Source organism: Heteronotia binoei, chromosome 7, assembly GCF_032191835.1.
Source record: "Heteronotia binoei isolate CCM8104 ecotype False Entrance Well chromosome 7, APGP_CSIRO_Hbin_v1, whole genome shotgun sequence".
Lineage (NCBI taxonomy): Eukaryota > Metazoa > Chordata > Lepidosauria > Squamata > Gekkonidae > Heteronotia > Heteronotia binoei.
The window spans coordinates 94,733,006-94,754,755 of record NC_083229.1 but is presented as its reverse complement, the minus strand read 5'-3'; the positions used below and the strand labels follow the sequence as shown (position 1 = coordinate 94,754,755).

At 45.7% G+C, this 21,750-nt stretch overlaps 2 protein-coding genes across 2 annotated transcripts in view; both read right to left on the bottom strand.

Annotated features, from left to right (window-relative positions):
- Positions 1-21,750, bottom strand: part of DOK6 (docking protein 6) — a 278,299-nt gene that overhangs the window by 125,840 nt on the left and 130,709 nt on the right. The gene's annotated exons all lie outside the window — the stretch shown is intronic.
- LOC132574788 (protein Tob2-like) lies at positions 2,637-3,224 on the bottom strand. The gene has a single exon (XM_060243021.1). The coding sequence runs from the start codon at positions 3,222-3,224 to the stop codon at positions 2,637-2,639; it is 588 nt and encodes a 195-aa protein (XP_060099004.1).

Below are 21,750 nucleotides of genomic sequence, written 5' to 3'. Positions count from 1 at the left end.
TTTTGCGGTTACCTTGTGCAACTATGTTCTCTGCAGCTAAGCTAAGGCATAGAGGAGCTAGTTCCTCTTTTCTGAAAGCTCTGCTTTTCATTGCTAATACAAGCCTCTTGTGTCTGCCTTTATTAAGCTTGCATTTCTGCTCACACGTTGATTATAGATTATTGGAGCCATCAATCTGGGGGTCCTACCACATCTCCCTCCTTTCAGGGGAACTTGAGATTTCACAGTTTCCCTGACCCTAAATACATTGCGATCTAACAGCTTTCATCTCTTCATATATTGGTTCTCTGCGGGGTGGGGTCCTATATATGGGGTAGGCATTCTGAGCTTTGCGCGAAGCTATCGAGGGCACACACCTAATACAACCATACACAATAATACACACCAAAATGAATATAAGGAAAACAATAAAACCTTCTTTCAGCCAGGCAAAATCAGGGAGCCAGCTGGTGAGCCATTTGAACAAGCCAGCTCCTGAGTTAAAAGCTGTATCTGCTCCTTGTGCTTCTTTCACCAGTCCTCGTAAGGTCTTAACTCCACTGAGGATTTTACCTGATTCATTAACATAGAAGCAACATACTTCTTCCAGATAAGCACATGTCCCGCCTTGTTCGGAAAGTAACTGATCCAACACTCTTCGGTTCTGGAGCACAACATTAGCTATGCTATCAACCTCTTTCTGCAGTGTAAACAGAGATGAGGCTGTTTCTCAAGGCCTTCTTGTAAGATTCGGGACAGGTTTCTTGTATAGATCTGCAAATCATAGACTCCCCACCCTGGGAACACAGAGCGTAAAACATCTAAAATTCCAGTACCCCAGGACTTTTCCCGTCCTTTAGTCTGCTGGCCCCAACGGTTGGATGGGGTACCCTAGATTTAGAACTTCATGGGCTATGATATCTTCACGGTGTTGCTAGTGTTAAGTGAGCCACCGAGCACATGCCCTTCCAATGCATAGGTAAATAGCACTATGAAGACTATGCCTGCGTAGGGTGCAACAGAGGACTTAGACCCTACATCAAACAATACAATACTTCAAAATACAGAATCTTCAGTTCTTCTGCTGCGACGACGGGATCTTCTTCCCTGTGCACTCCACCGTTACCGGTAGGTGGAGCTCAGAGGGGATGAACCCTGTGAACCTAGCCGTGCCGGTAGGCAAGGGTCCAGAGGGGGGCTGCCTGTGAGCTCCACTATTTCCGGTAAGTGGTACTCAGAGGTTGGCCTTCAAACAACCAGATTCGGGGGCGAACGGCATCTGGAAAGCCTATCTAGAAAACTCTGATTAAATTGCATAGTCAAAACAATACAAAGCTCAAGGCAAGCCTATTTTCTATCATAACATATGCCACTTCCTTTATTCGCTTTCCCTAAAGGCTTCTCATAGACAGAACCTAGAGAATTTGAATCTTTTAGGCCTATTTTACTTCTGCTAAGCATTTCAGTATAAACAAGGCACTAGGCAATGTGTCAGGCCAAAACTAGCTTGTGACACATCATGATCCCTCAACTTTCCCAGGGATTATCCTACCTTCTTCTTCTTGGGCTACTCGAACATTTGCTTCATAGACGAACAAATCTTCTACACAGAGCTGTTGCTTCAGCAAAGGAAGAGAATGGCTGCAAACATCAAAACTCAAATAAATCAAAATCACTTCAAAGTCACTTCAGAGGGTCCCCCCTTTGCGACTGCACACGAAATTCAGCAACTGGGATTTTCTTCCAGGCTTCCTTCTGGGCTCTCTTCCTTCTGGAGGGTCTCTTCTTTCACCTGAAGAGGCTCCTGCGGGTGCACATCTTGTTCTGGGACCAGGCCAGCTGCTTCTTCCGGGCCCTCGGTGTTTTCATGGCCATCTCTCTCTGGTGCAATTTCGGCTACAGTCTTTAGGTCTGAGACCTCGTTCCAAGCTGCAGGACCCCACCTGTAGGGGGCGAGATACCATCCTGTGGCTACTCTCATGACCCTAGGTGCGTTCATCATCTGCCAGTGGGGGTCGAGCACTCTGCTTCGGCCTCTTCCTCTCCCTCTCTCCCGAACCTGGGGAGGGGTGGCTGGACACTCATCGGGGTAGAAATTCATGCGGTGGCCAATTCCGTGGTGCCAGGCACGCCCGTCGCGTAACAGGGGTGGTTGCATACTTCTTGGTGGGCCCTGGGATTGGAGACCCACTTGTTCTAGTCCATCCTGAGGTTCTCCGCCTTCACCATGGGCCTCCTTTCTCGTTGCGAGGTTTTCCTGGGCATCTCGGAACTCCAGGGCATCATTCAACTTCTTGAACATCATAAACCGGTCCCACCCCTTGATCTCAAGGTTGTATGTACCTTTATAATTGCTGAAGGCTCTCACAGCCTGCTTCTTCTTCTTGGACTCGTTCTTGGTTGGAGCCCTTGCCTTCTTGGGTCGGCCCCTATGAGGGATTGCTGTCTGGGAACCATCTTCTTCTGGCTCATGAGTCCCATCAGAGCAGACCTCAGCCTGGGGTTCTTGCACGACTCCCGGTGGAGGGGCTGGTGACACTTTCTCCGCCATTCTCCCAGGCCGTGGACGCCTTAGAAAAAGGTAAAAAGTGAAAGCCTGTCCAAATAAGTGTCCTGGCAGCCTGCCTCACTTAGGCGAGCTCTTGCTTCCCAACCTCTTATTTTGCTGGGTGAACAATGCCCCAACTCAACTTTCTGTGGCTTTTCTTCACTTTAGTGGAGCCAAACCTGGTAGCTGCAAAAGTCACGGCGGTAAAGGTCGGACTAAGAGACTGGTCAGAAGATGGAGGTGGAGGGCTGGACAAAACGGTATTCTGACTTCTAGTGGGGACAAACGCCTGGGCTTCAGGGTTGAGCCCACTTCTGCTTCTCTTGTCTGCTATGCTGCAACCCCTACTGTCCTTCAGGTACACAGTCTCGATTGGCCCTTCTTCCCCAAATTGGTAGGAAACTTCAAATGGGTCAATCCACACAGTCAACTCTGCAGGGATACTGGCCTGCACATCTTCTACAGTCAGTCCACTTCTGTTGGCTGCCAGTTGCACTATAGGATCTATTATCTCCCCAAGGTGCACACAACGATAGCCTGAACCCTGCAAAGGCTTCTCTGGGTACCAGTGGCCCTCATATTTCTTCTGTAGCAGCTGTCCTAGCTCTTCTCCAAACTGGTCAACCCGTCTCCGGGGGAGCTTGTCATACAGGTGGAAGGTGATGAAATGCAGAGCAGCCTTGATCTCAGGACGCATACTCCGTTTTCAACAACCAGGCTCAAATCACTTCACTTATGAGCTCGGTCATGGCTCGGAAGTGGGGAAAGGACATCCGATGGCGTCAGATGGCTGAGGGGGTTTCCACATAGCTGATGGGGACTTCCTCTGAAAGGTAAGCTGACCAGAGGCAGAGGACTTGCTTCTGGAGTACTTCTCTCTAGGGAGGGCCCATAGATCTGGAATTCTTCAATTTTCAGCCACTAAAGGGGCAAGGGTGAAGTCTAAACGAGTCTAGGTGGCAAAAAAGACTGGGGGCTTTGCATTGGGCTTAAACCCAGCTCCCTGCCAGGGGCAGCAACAAACACTGCTCAATACCTCAATACTTAATTCCCGGGGGTGTCTTAACTAAATTTGCCTTGTCCTGAAACTGAAATGCTAGTTCAAGAATAGGGTATCTTGTAGCCATACATCATTCAAAATAACACATTAACAGAATCACTCCACCCCACAAACACCCTAACCCATAAGTGGGACATAATTAGTTCTCCTAGGTGCTTTTCCCATACACAGTATCAGTATTACAGTCATAGTCACAGCACAAGCCAACCCACAGCTTGTCTGCCTTAATAAAACAGCATCTTTGGGGCTGTCTCCAGAAATCTCCCGGAGTAAAACACATGTACTTCCCTTTTGCAGTCTTACTAACTTAACCACATTCTGCACTTCCCGTTTTTCTCTCAGCGAGGCCACAGTTACGCAACATCGCAGATAAATTTCACACAGCAAGGCAATACAAACTTCTAAACAATCTGAAACGTGACTCTGATTCTAACTCTTTGCCAATTGGAAGGCTTCCAAAGAGGGTCGACCTATCTTTGTCAGATCCTCAGTGGCGGCCCAAGCTGGAGAGGCAATTCAACCTCTAATCTTTCAGGGGTGGCCGTTTGGCCTTTAATCCTCCAAGCAGCTAGGGGGGCCCTCCCCAATTCTCTCAGGAAGCACCCTCGTGCCTGGTTTAGTCTCAAGCATCCAGGCGGCCATCTAATTGAACCCTTCAGCAACCATACAGTTGCCTTCCCGTGCTCCCCTTTCCCACGGGCCAATATTGTGCCTATGGTGTCTTGGGACGCACCAACAGAGAATCAGTGCCCCTGGGATGTGGGCCTAGGGACTTATGCCATTTACTCACCAAAGTAGTTTTCAATTATCGTCTTTGTATCAAAGGGGGTCCCACCCTCGATCCAAAGCATTAATCCACCAGGCAGGTTCTGGAAGGGGGTTGGATGAGGGATTGGGCGGACCGTTTTTGTCAAAGCGCTGTTGGCAACTTTGCAAGCGAAACTCCTCCAGAGCTAATGGGTCCTGGGCCAACAAACGGGCCCAGTCTTCTGCTCTGCGAGTAGTCTCGGGGCGGGCAGTTCGCCTTTTGATTTCCCAGGCATGAATGCAATCTCCTGCTTCTTGCCTGAGAAAGTACCACCGTGCCCAGTGGTTGTTCCAACTACCGCTGGGATTCTTGGTGTTACGCTCAATCAGCCAGGCCGTAGTGGTCTGACAGGTCCCAGTCCACAACTGGACTCGATAATGGGGACACAAAGTATGCTGCCAGTGGCGGGCTAATGCGCCAGGGACTAACCATCTTCTGGAACCTTCCAGGAGGGCTCCAGGCTTTCCTGTCACTTAGACCAGTCAGGGAGGCAATCATACAACCAGGGGCGTCCCCCAGATTGTGACTTTCTCCTGGTTACTCAAACAAGCCAAGTATTTTGGACACAAATGCGGAAGGGGCGGGTGAGAAATTGGTCTTGGCCTCTGGCCAATGTCACGTCAATACTGGCGAAGAGAGCTACCTCTCTTGTGGGTCTGGCGCTTTCCCAATTTCCCATTCCACTTCCTCAAACAGACAAGACAACTAACACACACAGACAGGGGAGGGTGACCACATATAGGAGCCTAGGCAACTCGCTTCCGCACTTTCCTTGCCGGCCGCGGTCGCCCGGGCCGGAAACGGAGTACTTGTGCGTCCCGTTTGCTTCGATATCAGATATCGTCTCGTTCACACACCACACACACTTCACACAGTCCGGACAAACCACTTCCTCAAATATACTTTTCCCCTTTTTTCTAATACCAATCTACACATGCAGTCAATCGTTGGAATACTGCAGTCAGAAGGGACACCGCCCTTCCCTGTTCCGCAGGTCCTTGGATGCTGCTGCGTGTTGGCCAGGCACGCCTTCCTCCGAGACTTAAGACAATCTCATATGGAGGGATTCACTACAATTCTCAAATTATGTCACGTAGAGGAAATCTATCACGTTGGGCACAAGGGCCTAAATCTGCCGCTACCTCATGCCCAAGGCGTGAAGCTGGTTCCTGTTGCCCCGTTCTCCTAGTTTAATTTAGGCCACGACTGAAACCTAGGCAGGGACAGGGTAGACAGAGGGTCGGTCAGCCCAAAAAAGGGGCTGGGAGCTCCTTACCGCTGCTCTGATCCCCCCTGCCACCAGCCCTGGTTGGCCGGGCTAATAGAAAGGGCTAAATGCCCCTCCTGGCTGGCTCGCCAAATTATGTAGCGGGAAAAACCCTATTTATACGTTACCAATTCAGCTGACGCAATCACAGAGACCGGAGACAAGATCAGGAAACAGCTTCTTTATTTAACGTGCACGGGCCCTCTGCACACGGGCGCCAGACTCCCAAGAGAGACTGGGCAACAAGCATAGAAAAATCACAGCTTTTATAGGCCTTCAGAGCCTCAAACATACTTCCTCTTTTCATATAATACATACATCATCATTCCCCATCTAGGCCCCCATCTAGGCCCGATACCCGTTTCTCTTGTCCCTCGTGACACCCTCCTAGTAGGTGTTCTCTGCCCATATTTAGTCATAGGAAAGGGGACTCGGAAGGGGACTCGGTCTTGTTAGTACTGTTACTGGGTGTCACTCGAGGTCACTGTGGTCAGGGCATCCGGCCTTTCTGGTCTTATCTGGTTTCTCCCTATGTGGGGTGCAGGGGGAGAATACTGGGTACATATTCTTAGGGGCTTTCCAGCTCCTTTCCCTTCTGGTAAACAACTCTGACTCCTGCTTCTGCGGTCAGCTTGTACTTTTGCGGTTACCTTGTGCAACTATGTTCTCTGCAGCTAAGCTAAGGCATAGAGGAGCTAGTTCCTCTTTTCTGAAAGCTCTGCTTTTCATTGCTAATACAAGCCTCTTGTGTCTGCCTTTATTAAGCTTGCATTTCTGCTCACACGTTGATTATAGATTATTGGAGCCATCAATCTGGGGGTCCTACCACACTAGCTGTTCTATTAGATTCGCCTGTAGCTGTTCATTACTGTCCTAAAATAAACTTGCATATTGTTTTGTAATTCTTTGATAATGTCTTGAGATATTGAGGGCCCCATAGATTCTGGGACAGCTGGTGAGGCTACTGACTTGACTAACATACTCATTATTTTTACATATACACTTACACTAGAACAATTATCTCACAACACTTCTACCACCATACACTTTCATTCTATCTCACTTCTCACCTCCCATTCATTTTTACTCAGCCTCTTTCCAGCCTCAGATGCACATTCTCCCTTTAACTAAATACAGCCCCCACAGCACCTCTTCTCTACACACACACCACCTTCATATACAACACACACCACACACACACACCAGTATTCACTACTATTCACCATTCCTCCTCACCCATTCAATCCCTATAGTTCATTGGATAACTTATAAACAAATAATGAATTATTGCTCTTCAGTTCAATAGAAGTTTTAAACTTAATGTTCTTCCAGTTCTTCTTCCTTTTCCCTCTTCTTCTACGTCTCCTCTTTCTTCTTCGCTTCTTCCCTCTTTCAACCCAATCTATTCCTTTAAGTTCTTTAATCACTTTAAGTGCCACACCATTATCTCAGTCACTTAGATGCTGCACCTTTATCTCAGTCTCATATATCTGATATATCTCACTATCTCTTTAAGAAAAAGAAGATGTTATTGGATTTATATCCTGCCCTCCACTCCGAAGAGTCTCAGAGCAGCTCACAATCTCCTTTACCTTCCTCCCCCACAACAGACATCCTGTGAGGTGGGTGGGGCTGGAGAGGGCTCTCCCTTCCATGTTTCGCCTCTTTCCACAGATAACAAGACAGGTAAATCTCTCCATATGCCTTCTCTCTAATTTGGGGTTCAAAGAACTCTTTCTTTTCTTTTCAAACGCTGCTTTTTCCTCCCCTCCTCTCCGGTGTTCCCAGTTGATTTGTCTAATGGCATCTGCTCAGTCCGGGCTTAGAGAAAAACAGGAGCCCAAACCTCGGCAAAGCCTTGGCAAGAACAGTCTTTTCAGCTCCCTCTGCATGAGGACCCCCACAACAGGAGTTCTACCAGGTCCTCGATTTGACAGAAGACCCCCAAAACTGAGCAATACAGACGCTATCTGAGCCAGAGCTCTGGAGAACGTCCGTTGGTCACCGCACCAAAACCAAAAGCTCCCTCCACCTCTCAGTCTGGCAGCTCTGTTGATTAAGGTATTGTGTTATTTATATGCGGTGCTGCACCTACCCATATTATTCAAAATTAAAAACAAAACAGAGAGGGGGGAGAATCCTAAGGCTCACATGAGAACACAGGGGTAGGGAAATTCAATGCACATCAGAAAATGGACTACCCTGAGCTACTTGGAATCTCTCTTGCAACAGCAATTTAATACAGAACCACACAAGCAACCAGACTAGCACAGGAAATCACTTTGGTGTGGAAGCAACCGCAGGCTACCAAGATGGAAGGGCTTTTTAGGTACTGAAAAGCATGCATGTGCTAAAATTACAATTGAAGAGAGAACTTTTGGGAAAGTGTATTTTTTCTTACTCATATCCTCATCAAAATTTCAGTACTGTGCAGGCACTGTTAGAGACAGTTTAAACTGAAAGTTTAAATGCACTAACATACCTGAAAGTTTAAGCACACTAAAAATAGAGGGTAAATAGAAGTTATAGGCAGATGTTGGGATATTTATGCACTGATGTATGGAACTAAGGTTTGACTATGCAAAAACAGCAAATCTACTTTCTGTCCAGGGACCATCTAATAGTGCTTTCTAATGGGTCATCTTGGAAGCACAGCTACTACCAGAAGGTCAAATCACATGGGCAAGCAGTTGCACAAATAGTGTGGAAAGGCTGCCATAAGGTTCAAGACAACAGAATCCGTCAAATTTCCAAAGATGAAAGATGTTTTGGCGTTGAAAGCTGCTATTTATTTATTTAATTAATTTTATTTACAATACTTCTCTCCCACATGTCTGTCTACACAGGGCCACCCCGCTACATTGAAGAATGCTTGAGCCCATTAGCTAAGCTAATTTGAGTACGCCAATGGAAACTGGACTAAAAGATTGGTTAACTGTTAATATATCAAACAAACTATATTACTGAAGGCTATCCCTGGCTTGGTTACTATTATCCCAAGCCATTTGGGCAAGCCATGAACAGCTAACCATGTAATAAGGTATTCATATTATTTGGTTTCCTAGCAACTATCACACCATCCAAGAAACACATGTACCAGTCCAGTCTAATCCTCAATTTTTTCAAGAATATTCACAAATCCAACCAATATCATTTTTATATTTTGTTGGGTTTTTATATATCAAGTTGGCAAGACTGCCTCAAATCTCCTGGGCAGAAAAAAATTTCACTGTACTGATGTAGATTTATGTCCCATCCTTTTTCAAGGGCAATACATCATTTCATTTTATTCTCTAACACCCACACTATGTCTAAACCCAAGTGAGTTTCAAGGAGAAAAATAATATGGGCTTGGGCTCCTCTTTTATAAGCTTCAGACTGTATTCACTTAATAATTAAGGAAAGTCACAGAGAATAAGGACTGAGATATCACTTCTACAGTTTGCAAATCTATTCAGACAATAAAATGCTAGCACCATTGATTGGGGCAAGTGATGCTCTGTATTCTTGGTGCTTGGAAGGGGGGCAACATTGAGAAAGCTTCTAGTGTCCTGGCCCCACTGGTGGATCTCTTGATGACACCTGTTGTTTTTTTACAACTTTGTGTCAAGAGTGTTGGGCTAGATGGGCACTGGCCTGATATAACATGGTTTCTCTTATGTTTAGGGTTTCCAGGTCTGTGTTGGAAAATAGCTGGAGACTTTGGAGGTGGATCCAGGAGAGGGGCCTCAGCATGGTACAATGCGGTAGTGGCCACCTTTCAAAGCAACCATTTTGTCCAGGGGGAGCTGATTTCTGCCAGCTGGAGATCAGTTGTAAAAGCGAGAGATTTCCAGACCCCACCTGGAGGCTGACAACCCTGCACCACTGGCATCTCAGCATCTGAAAGTTTGTGTCCTATGGAACTTGAACATATGAAGCTGCCTTATACTGAATCAGACCCTTGGTCCATCAAAGTCAGTATTGTCTACTCAGACTGCAGCGGCTCTCCAGGGTCTCAAGCTGAGGTTTTTCATGCCTATTTGCCTGGACCCTTTTTAGTTGGAGATGCCAGGGATTGAATCTGGGACCTTCTGCTTACCAAGCAGATGCTCTACCACTGAGCCAGCATCCCTCCCCTAAAATTATTGAACATATGAAGATATGAAGCTGCCTTATACTGAATCAGACCCTTGGTCCATCAAAGTCAGTACTGTCTACTCAGTCTGGCAATGGCTCTCCAGAGCTTCAAGCTGAGGCTTTTCACACCTACTTGCCTGGACCCTTTTTAGTTGGAGATTCGGGGGACTGAACCTGGGACCTTCTGCTTACCAAGCAGATGCTCTACCACTGAGCCACCGTCCTTCCCCAAACTTAAATAATGTATTCTATTGCTTAGGGTTAAATTCGATGGTTGCAGCTATCCCCGTTGCCATTTAAAAGTGTCAATTTAAGTTATATGTTTCACTGCAGAAGCTACGTTTGCCAGACTTGAAAAGGGCTCATAGTTTTGCATTATCAGATGGGCTGTGTAGAAATACTGCTTGGCAAAATGGAATTAGGGAACCATTAGCTCCTCTGATGGGGTGAAATGAAAAAAGGTCAGTTGCCCTAGGGCTGTTTTACAGTTTTAAAGCAATAACGATTATGCCTTCTTTCTTAAATAAAAAGGAGAGCAGGAATTATATAATTGCAAATGTTGTTCTTCAATTACATAAGGGAAAAGAAAGCAAATGAGTCTATTATTTGGAATAAAGTGGCCATATGCCAGGGCCTTCTGTTTATATGCATCCAGTTTTTCTGCAGCTTTTATTGTATTTATCAGGGCTTTATTTCTAGAAAAGCCCAGCAGGAACTCATTTGCATATTAGACCACACCCCTAACATCGCCATTGTTTCACAGTGTTTTTTGTAGGAAAAGCCCAGCAGAAAGTCATTTGCATATTAGGACACATACCCTGATGCCAAGCCAGCCGGAACTGTGTTCCTGCTCAAAAAAAGCCCTGGTATTTATTAATCTGTTTTAAAGTTCTGTTGCTTCCTGTATTTACCTTATTTTATGGTGAGGATAATGAGAGGGTTTTCATCTAAATGGAGATTCTATTTGGGGAGAAGATTTATCTTCTGGCACTTTGCTACGTAATATATTATAGTATTAGAAGTAATAGGAGTAACATATTTCCTCCAGATGTGGCATTATATATATATATATATATATATATATATATATATATATATATATATATATATAAAATTTTAAAATAGACATCCAATCTTTAAATCAATAAACAATAGCTGTTCTTCTGTCATGTATTAAAATATTTGAACATTCATACCTTTTCACACCTTCACAACCACCCAACAGAATTTCATATTACTAATGTAATAGTCCTCTTTCAGTATTAAACATGTAGTCCAAAAATATACAACTAAATGAACAGAGTGGGACACAGAGATGACCCAAATTTATGCAATAGGACTGGCTCTGGTATTTAGAATTTCTTTAAAAAAAATGGCAGGGAAGAGATTAACTGAGCCAGAGAGATGTCACAACAAAAGCCAAGTGAACAGCTGGGCTACAAATTCGGCATGAAGGAAGACAGGAAGAAAATAGTGATAGGAGCAGTGGATTATGGCTGAAGAGACCAGGTTCACAATCCAGTTGCCTACAGCAATGAATTTTTCCCCTCTTTAAACCAAAGCCGAAGCATCTCTCCTAGGGTTCCTGGAATGCAAAGTTTAGGCAAATGTGAACCTTATCTCAGTGATAATAAGAATGTCTGATAATAGGCACAGGGTTACAGGAAAACAACATCCTTCCAGCCATGCTTCTGCAGTATAGGTTCTCTCTTTAAAAAAAATTAAATCAAGTAAGAAAAATACCTATGTGAAGGAGCACATCATCCATTTTATATCCCCCTTTAAATTTAATAGAGGAAAATGTTCTTTCTGGAATAGAGAAAAATACAAGATTGGATTGTAATCTTTAAAAGAGCTGAATAATGGTAAAGACCGTAAACTGCATCAAGAGCTTTTAAAGCATCATTTCAGCTGGTGATGAAACACAATAGATTGCTATTTTAGGAACTGTAAAATTATAAATAATCTTGCTAATAATTTCCACATTTTCAGTGGTAAAATGAATCTAGAGATCATCCAGAGACAAGATTTTTCCCAACTCACTCTTTAAACTGCTTGTAACTTTCTGAAATATGTCTTCTATTATTTTTTCCAAGTCTAAAATTTCTTTGATTCATAAATTTGTTTTGATAATATCTCTTGTTTTCTTCTGTATATCTTCAGCTCTATTACTTCCGTTAATGAAACAAGGCAACCAAAATAGGCCTATTCAAACTAGTGACACCATAGATTGATGTAGCAGTATCATAATTACACTGAAATTCTATGCACATTTATTTACATATCTTTACCCTTTTTAGGAACTTGTCTTTTTAATGTTATTTTGTAAAGCACTATACATAGAAATGACATAAGACTGGCCCACACTGTTACAAGATCAGTTGTGAATTGATCAAGGGAGACCAAATCTGCATTCTCTTGAATGGAAAAAATATTCCTACTCGGTAAATTATATGGCCAATCAGTATGAAATTTAAGAGAGTGATAGCATGCTTGACTCTGAGAAGTGGCTAAAGACTGAAAAACAGGGAGCCAGTTTGATTAGAACATTAGCCAAGGGTCTGGGAGACCTGGGTTTGAATTCCCACTCTGCCATGGAAGCTTGCTGGTTGTCCTTGGAGCAGTCACAACAGCCCAACTCAAAGGGCTGTTATCAGAATAAAATGGAAGAGAGGAGAATAGTATAAACTGCTTTGGATCCCCATTGAGAAGAAAGGGGGGTATAAATAAAGTAAAATAAAAACAAATAAACAGTGTACTTTCCAAAGCTGAAATCAATTCTGGTAGTTCTTTGCATTATCAATAGAAGAAAGTATACTACACTGAATAGCAGTGAAACTTTATTTCATTTCACTCATTCCCTTAGCAACATTTAGAGCACAATCCAGGGGGTGGGGCGGAAAGTCTTTTGGAAGCAGACGAGCCAGTATGTGGGAGCAGGAAGGGTTTGTGCCGATGTACGACTGGCGCCGCCAGAGCGGAGGGGAGGTACGTGGGAGGGGGGGGGCCACCCAAACGCAAGTGGAAGTGAGGCAGAGTGCAGCGTTCAGGCAGAGGAGGGGGTTGAGTTGGGGGCGCAGCCAGGTTAGGCAGCTTCCTGAGCAGTTTGGCCCATGACATGCCCCCCCGAGAGGTGCAACTTTACGCCCGCAAAAACAGCAGCGTGCTCCATATGCACTCGTTGAAACCAAAAACAAAGGTCGCTGCCACTGCTGCATTAGTTTGGAAACTCCTTAGGGAGCAGCGTGATTGCCTCATCAATCCCCTCGCGGCTTGGGCTGACAAGCCCCCTCCCCATCACCCAATCGCGGTCTTCCCCCTCCTAGAAATACTTCAGCTCTGGCCTCACACAACTCAGTTGTTAGCGAAAGGAGCACATTGCGTGAAGTTCTGCCAGCGAGCTCCCGGCCATACGGACTTAGAGTGAGGGACAGGCAGGCATGTTGGTGACGGGTTCTGCACCTCACGGTTGCTTTGACAGTATCTTTACCTTGTGAGAGGGAGAGAGAGGTCTCTCCCCTGGGACTAACTGCTCTTGCTTCCAGGTCTCCACAGGTTCTGGGCTCCCGGAGGCTCTGCATGCAAGGACTGTCACCCATGGCTGGGTAAGTTCCACTTCCCCCCCCCCACCTCCTCTCGCTCTCGACCACTCGGTGTACGAGCATCTCTGGCACGTGAACCAGGCAATGGGCTCTGGCAGGGGACATCTGCTGAACCTGCTCCCTTGTGCTGCTGTCTGCTTCCTGCCCTTGGTCTGTCCTCTGCCGTGTTCCCAACCCCTGGCAGGGCATGGGGCATGTGCGCATGGCAGCTGCCCTGTTGTGGGGAGGTGGGTCAGAGACTATCCCTTTAAGAGAGCACCCGGATGAAACAACAGCCCGCTCTTCCAGCTGCCGCCCCTGCAGGCGCTCTTGATCTCTATCTCTGTTTTGCAGGTGGGACTCCAACACAGAGGCTTCTGCATGTGCCGCTCCACCGCCTCCCCACTCCCTCAGCTGTTTCTGCCCACCGCTCGGAATAGATCCCCACCCACAGCGAGACTGCCCAGTGCGCGCCAGGGAGACTGCTTCACTCTGTTCTGGAAAAATAAAGTCTGAGCTATGCCCTCTGTTGTCTCTCCCGCTTGGCATCTACTGCATATTCCCTGGGCACCCCCCCCCCCGTCAGTGGCCTCTCTGAGGGAATGCCTGGGAGGATGGGCAGACTTGTTTTTTGGGGGGGTGAACCGTCTATGAGCCGCCACGCTGCCCCCCGTGTGGCTGGACAGGGGAGGGGAGTGCCACCCCTCAGTTTGGCCGGGCTGACAGCCGACCTGACCCTACAGGGTTGTTGTGTGCAGGACACTAAGGGGGAGCTGATGAAGTGGACTCAAAAGTTTTGCGGTTGATGCACTTGCACTCAAGTTCTGCGGCCCCCAGGGGAGGTGTTCCATGCACATGGGAGGGGGCGTCAGGGCAGCACAGGGGGTCTCTGGGTGGGGGGGTGTCTGCTGCTGGGCTGCTCACTCCCAGACACACATTCCAGCTGCTGTTTATGACAACGAACTCCTGCACTTGGTACCTCCTGCTAGTCTGCCTGCCATTGGCAGAGTCTCTGACAGCAGGAGGGTGTGAGGGGACTGATGGCTTCTCCGTGGTCCTGTGCAGGCCTGTCTTACCCCCACCCTCGCCTTGCCACCAAGCCAGGCTTTTCGTGTGCGCATGCCCAGCCTCACTCCTGTTCCCTCCCCGTGTTGGTGGGCCATCTCTCCTTTGCCTGTGATGGTCTGCCTATCATTGGCTTTGTTCTCTGTTTGGGGGTGGGTTGGGGATGGCTATCAGCCTCTCTGGGGCCACCTCTCCCCATCCCTAACTGTCATGAGCTGCGGTGCATGTGCCAGGACTGGCCAATGGGTGGGGGTGGGCTGGCCCTCCCCTCCAGCTGCCTCCGCCTCCCTTCCATGCCTCTGCCAGTGGCGTTGCCATGGCGACCATCTCCCTTACGGCAAGCTACGCCTCTCCCCTCCCCAAACTCCAGCGTGCCGAAGTCCTCAGGAAGTCTACTAGCAGCGTGCCAGCTATGCTGTGGCCGGCTACCCCTTAACTCTGGATTGGGCTGCCCATCTGTGAGTAACAGACTTCTTCCAAGGCAGATGAATCCCTGCCAACTAATGTGCGCCTTGGCCACAGTGTTGACTTGTTCCTTGATAGGTTCTAGAAGGCAACTGGTGCTGGTCTGATTGCCCCAAGTTCCAGCTAGTAAAAGAATATTTGTGCATGTATGACAAACCAGTCAACATATAGCAAGATATCTCACGAAAGAAATTGGCATGGGACATTTAAAATTGTTCATTGCTTCCAATGAACTTTGTCTGCCTTGAACGATCTGATCCTTGTAGTGTGTTGCGGAAATTCAGTGGGTAGGGCTGGCTGTGCATTCTCATTACCAGAGAGAGAGAGAGAGAGAGATGGACCAAACCTTAATTCTAAGTTCAGTTTATAACTGTTATGGCTGGACCCCTCCTCCCTCGAAGGACTAGTCTGGTACCTTGGAAAAGGTGACAACAGGCAACCTTGTTTCTTAATATCTCACAGGGTTACTTACTCTAAATTTTAACCTGACCTACAAATAGAGCCAAAAGAGGTCCTAATGGTCACACACTGACCATTTTCGCACACAGCTAACCTCGGAGTCACAATCCTGTTCCCTCCGCAGCGTCCGGTTGGATTTCGCACCATCTGCGCCAGAGTTACAGGAAATGCTACAGCTTTTGCGTAGCAAACGTAAACGCTAAAACCCAGTTCATGTTTGCTACACAGAAGCTGCGGCACTTCCTGTAACTCCGGTGCAGATGTTGGGAAATCCAACCGGATGCTGCGGCGGGAACAGGATTGTGACTATGAGGTAAACTGTGTGCAAAAACGGTAACTGTCTCAAAGACGGAAGTCAATTAAACATTAAAAATAGTGAGATTTTCTTTCCTTCAGGAAAGATTCATGGCCAGCAGAAATCTTTACTTCCTAAACTGCCAGATACAGTCTTGATATTTCTTCTGATCACCATCAGTTTCTTTAAACCTATCTTTGCAGGATTAAACAGCATTTAGCAATAGTAGAAGAATAATTGTGCATGTATGAGAAACCAGTCAACATACAGCAAGATATCTCAAGGAAGAAATGGACATGGAACATTTTAAATTAACACACTAATTTCTGATTGCCAACAAAATACTCCTACAAAGCTTAGGGGAACCTCTCCTGAAAACAATGGAATCATATTGACACAAGCTCAGAGATCCTGTTCTGCAGGCTTTGGATTGTGTTCATCACATATGGACACAACTAGGGATAACCTATATAATGACAGAAGAGACTAAAACTAAGCTGAGCCATATCTCTTATGTGCGATTTGCTAAAATATGGGGAACGTAATAGAAAAAATATTCTTCCCGAGCAACACTGTTAATACATCATAAGCCAGAAAGGTTCTGCAAAGCTAAATTTTGGATTTTATTGAAAGGGTTGTTCTTGCTCATCATAAAGTCTGAATGTTATAGTACTGCACACTGCTACATGATATGATTTATGAAATTCCCTTTAATTAAAATAAAAGTAGCAATTCTTATACTGTTCTGAGATTAAATATAATTTAACTGAAAACCAAGTAAAAAGGACTTACTGATCTTTATTAAATTATAATCTATTTTGCCCAGCAACAATTTTTCCTTGTTAGATATAAAATAATTGCTTCTCTGCCTCAGGTGGTATTACATTTTCAGGCAACAATTCCTGGCATGTTGAAAAGTTTAATCAGTTTGCTCTCACCAGAAGATTATCCCGGCCAGATGCTGTGTAAAAATCTGAGATACTATTAATCAAACTTTTAAAAATGTTAAGTGAACTTTTCCAAACAGGTCCAAGTTCTGGTTACTGGGCCTTTTAGAAGGATATGGCATTCTGGTTCTAGGCTCCCCTTCCCCTGTAAATGAGAATTAGAAACTTTGGGCTTAAAACATGAAAAATAAGGCCACAACTTATTGTATGGAGATACAACTCATTGGTCAAAGCACATATTCCACATGTAAGATTGCACACAAAATCACTTTAACTCCAGAAAAGAGGAATAAAATAAAGAATCTATCTGAAGGACAGATAAGTGTGTGTATACTTTATATTACAATACAGTTTTCTTTAATATCCCTGCTCAATTAGAAAGACAATAAAAAATCACTGCATTTAAAACTTTATTATCAAACTTTCACAGATTTTTTTTAAAAAATGAATTTCATAAAATGTTGCATTGTTGACAAGATATCTCCATTCTGTGACGCCCAATCTTTGGTATCAGGATTAGTTTGTCTTCTCTGTGCTTTTGCCTCAGGCTAGTAAATAGCTTTTAAATCTATTTTAAACCAACAGACAATCAGCCATCAGAGGAAGCAGGACGAAGCCTAATTCAGTCATGTTCACTGGAATAAAATAGCTTGTCCAGACTGTTAATCAAGAACCTCTAGCATTTAATCAATGGGTCTTTAGCCAGTAGCAGTACCTGTCACATGAGCATTTCTCAAACACAGGATTCATGCACATACATATTAAGCCTCTGGATCATTTCCTACTGACAGTCAGTTATGTTTTGTTGTGAGCTGCCCCCTAGCCAAAAGTGGTGGATAGGGGTGGGGGGAGGGTAGGATTACCAGATCTAGATTGGAACATTCCTGGGGATGGATCCTGAGAAGGACAGGGACCTCAGTGGATACACTGCCCTGGAGTTCACCCTCCAAAGCATCAATTTTCTCTAGAGGAACTGACCTCTGAAGTCTGGAGATGAGCTATAATTTCAAAGGATCTCCATGTCCCACCTGGAAACTAGCATCCTAAAATTGCCTGAAAAAATACTTTCTCTGTTCAAGGTAGGGTTGCCAAGCCCAATTTAAGAAATATCTGGGGACTTTGGGGGTGGAGCCAGGAGACTTTGGGGGTGGAGCCAAGATCAAGGCTGTGACAAGCATAATTGAACTCCAAAGGGAGTTCTGGCCATCACATTTAAAGGGACGGCACATCTTTTCAATGCCTTCCTTCCATAGGAAATAATGAAGGATAGGGGTACCTTTTTGGGGGGCTCATAGAATTGGACCCCATGGTCCAATCGTTTTGAAACTTGGGAGGTATTTTGGTGAGAGGCACTAGATGCTATACTGAAAATTCGGTGCCTCTACCTAAAAAAACAGCCCCCCCCCAGAGCCCCAGATACCCCCAGATCAATTCTCCATGATTTTCTATGGGAATAAATCTCCATAGGGAATAATAGAGTTCCCAGCAGACATTTCCCTCCCCTCCCCCCGCTTTCTGATGACCCTAAAGTGGGAGGGGGCCCACCTGGGGATTGGCAACCCTAGTTCAAGGTAGGGTCACCAAGCATGGCCTGGCACTCAGCAAGAGTGGCAATGGGGGGGTGTCAGCAACAGCATGATGTCACTTCCAGGGAAAGCTGAGAGAGACATCACATCTCTCTATGAACTGCTAAACAGTTTCTGGTGACTTTGAGAAAGGGCATACTTCTGGGTTTTCACAGAAGTAACATCATAGCATTGGCCATTTTTATTTTTTTTTTCTGGCAACCCTGGTTAAAAGTGAGACTATTTCAAAACGCACCCACACAAAAACCCTTATCCTTAATTAAAACTATCCCAGGACCCTAACTTTCCCATAACTGACCTGTTTCCCTTTCCAATACTGGACATATTTTCTTTTAAAACTTTGCTGCTTGCTTTATTCTTGGGAACAGGATTCCCAGGAACAGGATTTCACAGTAGCTGCAGTCAACTTAACTTTCTGTCTTGCCCTCTCTTTTTGCCCCCCCCCCGGCAATCATTTCGAGCCCTTGCAAAGTACCGCTTTGTTTGCCTGACCACTTAGCTGACATGGATTCAACCCTTCCCTTTTGGATTATTTGCTGCTTAGACACTTGGAGCGTTTTCACACAGAGCTTACCGCGGAGCGACGTCCCTCTTCACCGTGCAGCGTCTGCGCGGATTTCCCACCAACTGCTCCGCAGAACCGAGAAGAGCCGCGGCTTTTGCGTCGCTAACGTAAACTGGTTTTTAGCGGTTTACATTTGCGATGCAAAAGGCCCGGCACTTCCTGGTTCTGTGGAGCAGTTGGTGGGAAATCCGCGCAGACGCTGTGCGGTGAAGAGGGACGTCGCTCTGCGGTAAGCTCTGTGGGAAAATGCTCTTGGACCCCTATCTTGGGAGACAGGTCTGTGCTGCCATACGAAAACATCTGTGCTGCCATACGAACACATGAAACTGCCTTTTACAGAGTCCAACCATTGGTGCAACAAATTTAGCATCAGTACATGAGCATCACAGGTCTTTTCACATCACTCTTATTTGACCCTTTTAACTGGAAATGCTGGAGATTGAACCTGGATCCTTCTGTATACAAAGCAGTCACTCTACCATTTAATCATGCCCCCTTCTGGACTAGAACTGTCACAGTAGCTGCAGTCAACTTAACTTTCTGTCTTGCCCTCTCTTTTTAGCCTCTTGTTTCTCCTGAAGAAGCTTGCATAACAGATCCATAGCACCCCATGGGGCCCAAAGGGCCCAGAATCCTTGTGGATTTTACGGGCCGCTCCCCAAGCCTTGGCTCCCCCCTCCCTGTCGGGACCCCTCACCCTGATTCCCTTAGCACATGAAGCAGGTAGCAGCACCAGCAAGCTCTCCCCTGAAGCACTCTGAGCAGAGTTGGGTGGGTGGGCAGATTCCAAAGGTTGGGTAAGTAGGTGGGCAGCCAGTCCCCAGCAGCCCTTAGTCCAGCCATGAAGAGCTGGGGACTCCATGTGCTGCCTTGTTTTCCACCGCCGCGAGCCTGAACAGTAAGTTCCTGGGTGAATCGGAGGAGAGGCACCTAGATTGCACAGGGTGCAAGGGCAGCTAGCGTCCTTGCGGGGTGGGAACGGAGGGAGGAGGGTGGCCAGGACATGTCTCCTCCAGCCAGCATGTACAAGCTGTGTGCATTCCCTGCTGCTCCAAGTTGGGGAAGTGCACAGGAAATCAGGGAAATGGGGAGGGAGTGCAGGGATACAAATCAGCCTTCTTTTGACCTTTGGAATTGTAAGTTGATCACTGCAGGCTGAGCTCCAGGAAAGGTAGAAAGGGAATTGGAGCTTACATGCAATTTAAATCACACTGGAGGGGGGAGGGAGAGGGGTGGCCCCCAGCCTCTCCAGCTTCTCGTGTTCACCCCCATGGCCCCTCTTCTATTGCCCCCCTGTGGCCCCCTCCCCGTGTGACTCTTAGCTACGGGGCTGTTGCATAATGATACCTGGAATTACTGACTCTTTAAGTGGGATTCTGTTCCTGGGTATTTACTGTCTGCTAGGGATGTTCATTCAAATACTTTTGGTTCAAATATATACGTGAAAAAAAAACACTGTAGTGCTATATGGGATGCTCAGTAAATCAATAATCAGGTTTTGAATATTTCCAGAAATATCCAAGACTGGCATTGAAGACTCCCAGGCCCGTTTTCCTTCCATTTCCCCAGGCGTTTGAAGAGGGAAGCATTTCTCCAAGAAATGGGATCATGGGGGGCAATATGCTCAGTTATGATGATTCTCATATGTCTCCATGGTTCTCTGGTTTTTTAAAAAATAAATTTATTTATGACATTGTTAACAATGCCAAAAGTAAAATGGCTCTCTGATCACGGGCAAAGAGGATAAAAAGTAGGCCTGCCCTGCAGCTTGACTCCATTTCAGGGCTAGATTTTTTGGAAACCTGTTGGTGCTTGCTGCCTTAGATTTCTGCTGCTTGCTGGCTGGGGGTTGCAGTTGGCGTGGGGAGCCTTTTTTTTTCTTTCCGGAGTAATGGACTTCAGACCTGCCCTGACCTGGATAACCCAGGCAAGCCCAATCTAGTCAGGTCTCAGAAGCTAAGCAAGGTCAGCTCTGGCTAATTTTTGGATGGGAAACCTCCAAAGAATACCAATCAGGAGGCAGAGGCAGGCTATCAAGCCACTTCTTTGAGTGTCCTCCATGCCTCAGCAGGAGCCGCCTGAGGTGGCCATGACCTGCAGGTATGGAAGCACAAACACACAGAGACACATGTGCACACAAGACAGGATACTAAAGCATCAGAGCCTACCAGAGTAAGTAATCTTGATGGTAGCCACCTCCTCTGGTCTGCATATATCATTCACATGTAGGGAACAGCAATACTGTGTATATGACTCTGCTAGAACAATGTTATAATTACCTCCTATAGCACTGTAGAGCTTATCATTCTGCTTCTAAATACATATCCATACCGTTATAGTAGGTAGGTATTGCTCTGTTCCAGATTCCATGTATGCCAGGACTGCCAATTAGTACAATCAGGAAAAAAATGCACATTTGGTATCTTTTACTAGAAGTAAGGCAGAATTCTTATCAAGCCATTTTACTTTGTCTCTTGAAAACGCTGCAATAATGCTGCCAGAAATGAAAAACTACTGCCTAATCCGTAAAAGCTGCCAAGCCAGTGAGGTTACTTTCTCCTGGCTAATAGTTCAGTTCACAAAAGGAAGCTGAATACAGAACTGTTGTATGTATCTATTTCTGTTACAGGGACTTTAAAAAAGGTATTTTTGTGATATAATGTACGGTACAGAACAAGGGGCACACTTAAAACAGTTGAACAGTTAAATTACAGGAACCTAGACTGCTACAAAAAGTCCTTAAGATGTGATTCACAAATATAACAGTTGCTAAACCACAGTCACCACTCCAGAATATTTTTAAATAGTCATTAGTCTTTATAAACCAAACATAGTATAAATAAAAAACAATTATAGCTGCAACAACATTAACTACAAAAGAACAGATCAGCAGCAGGTCTCCAAATAGCTGAGGCACATAAGTTTAAACTAATTATGACTTCAGAGTGTGATTTCAATTCTCTTTAATGCTTCCAGGTACAAATTGGCTTTCACTGATGAGCCACT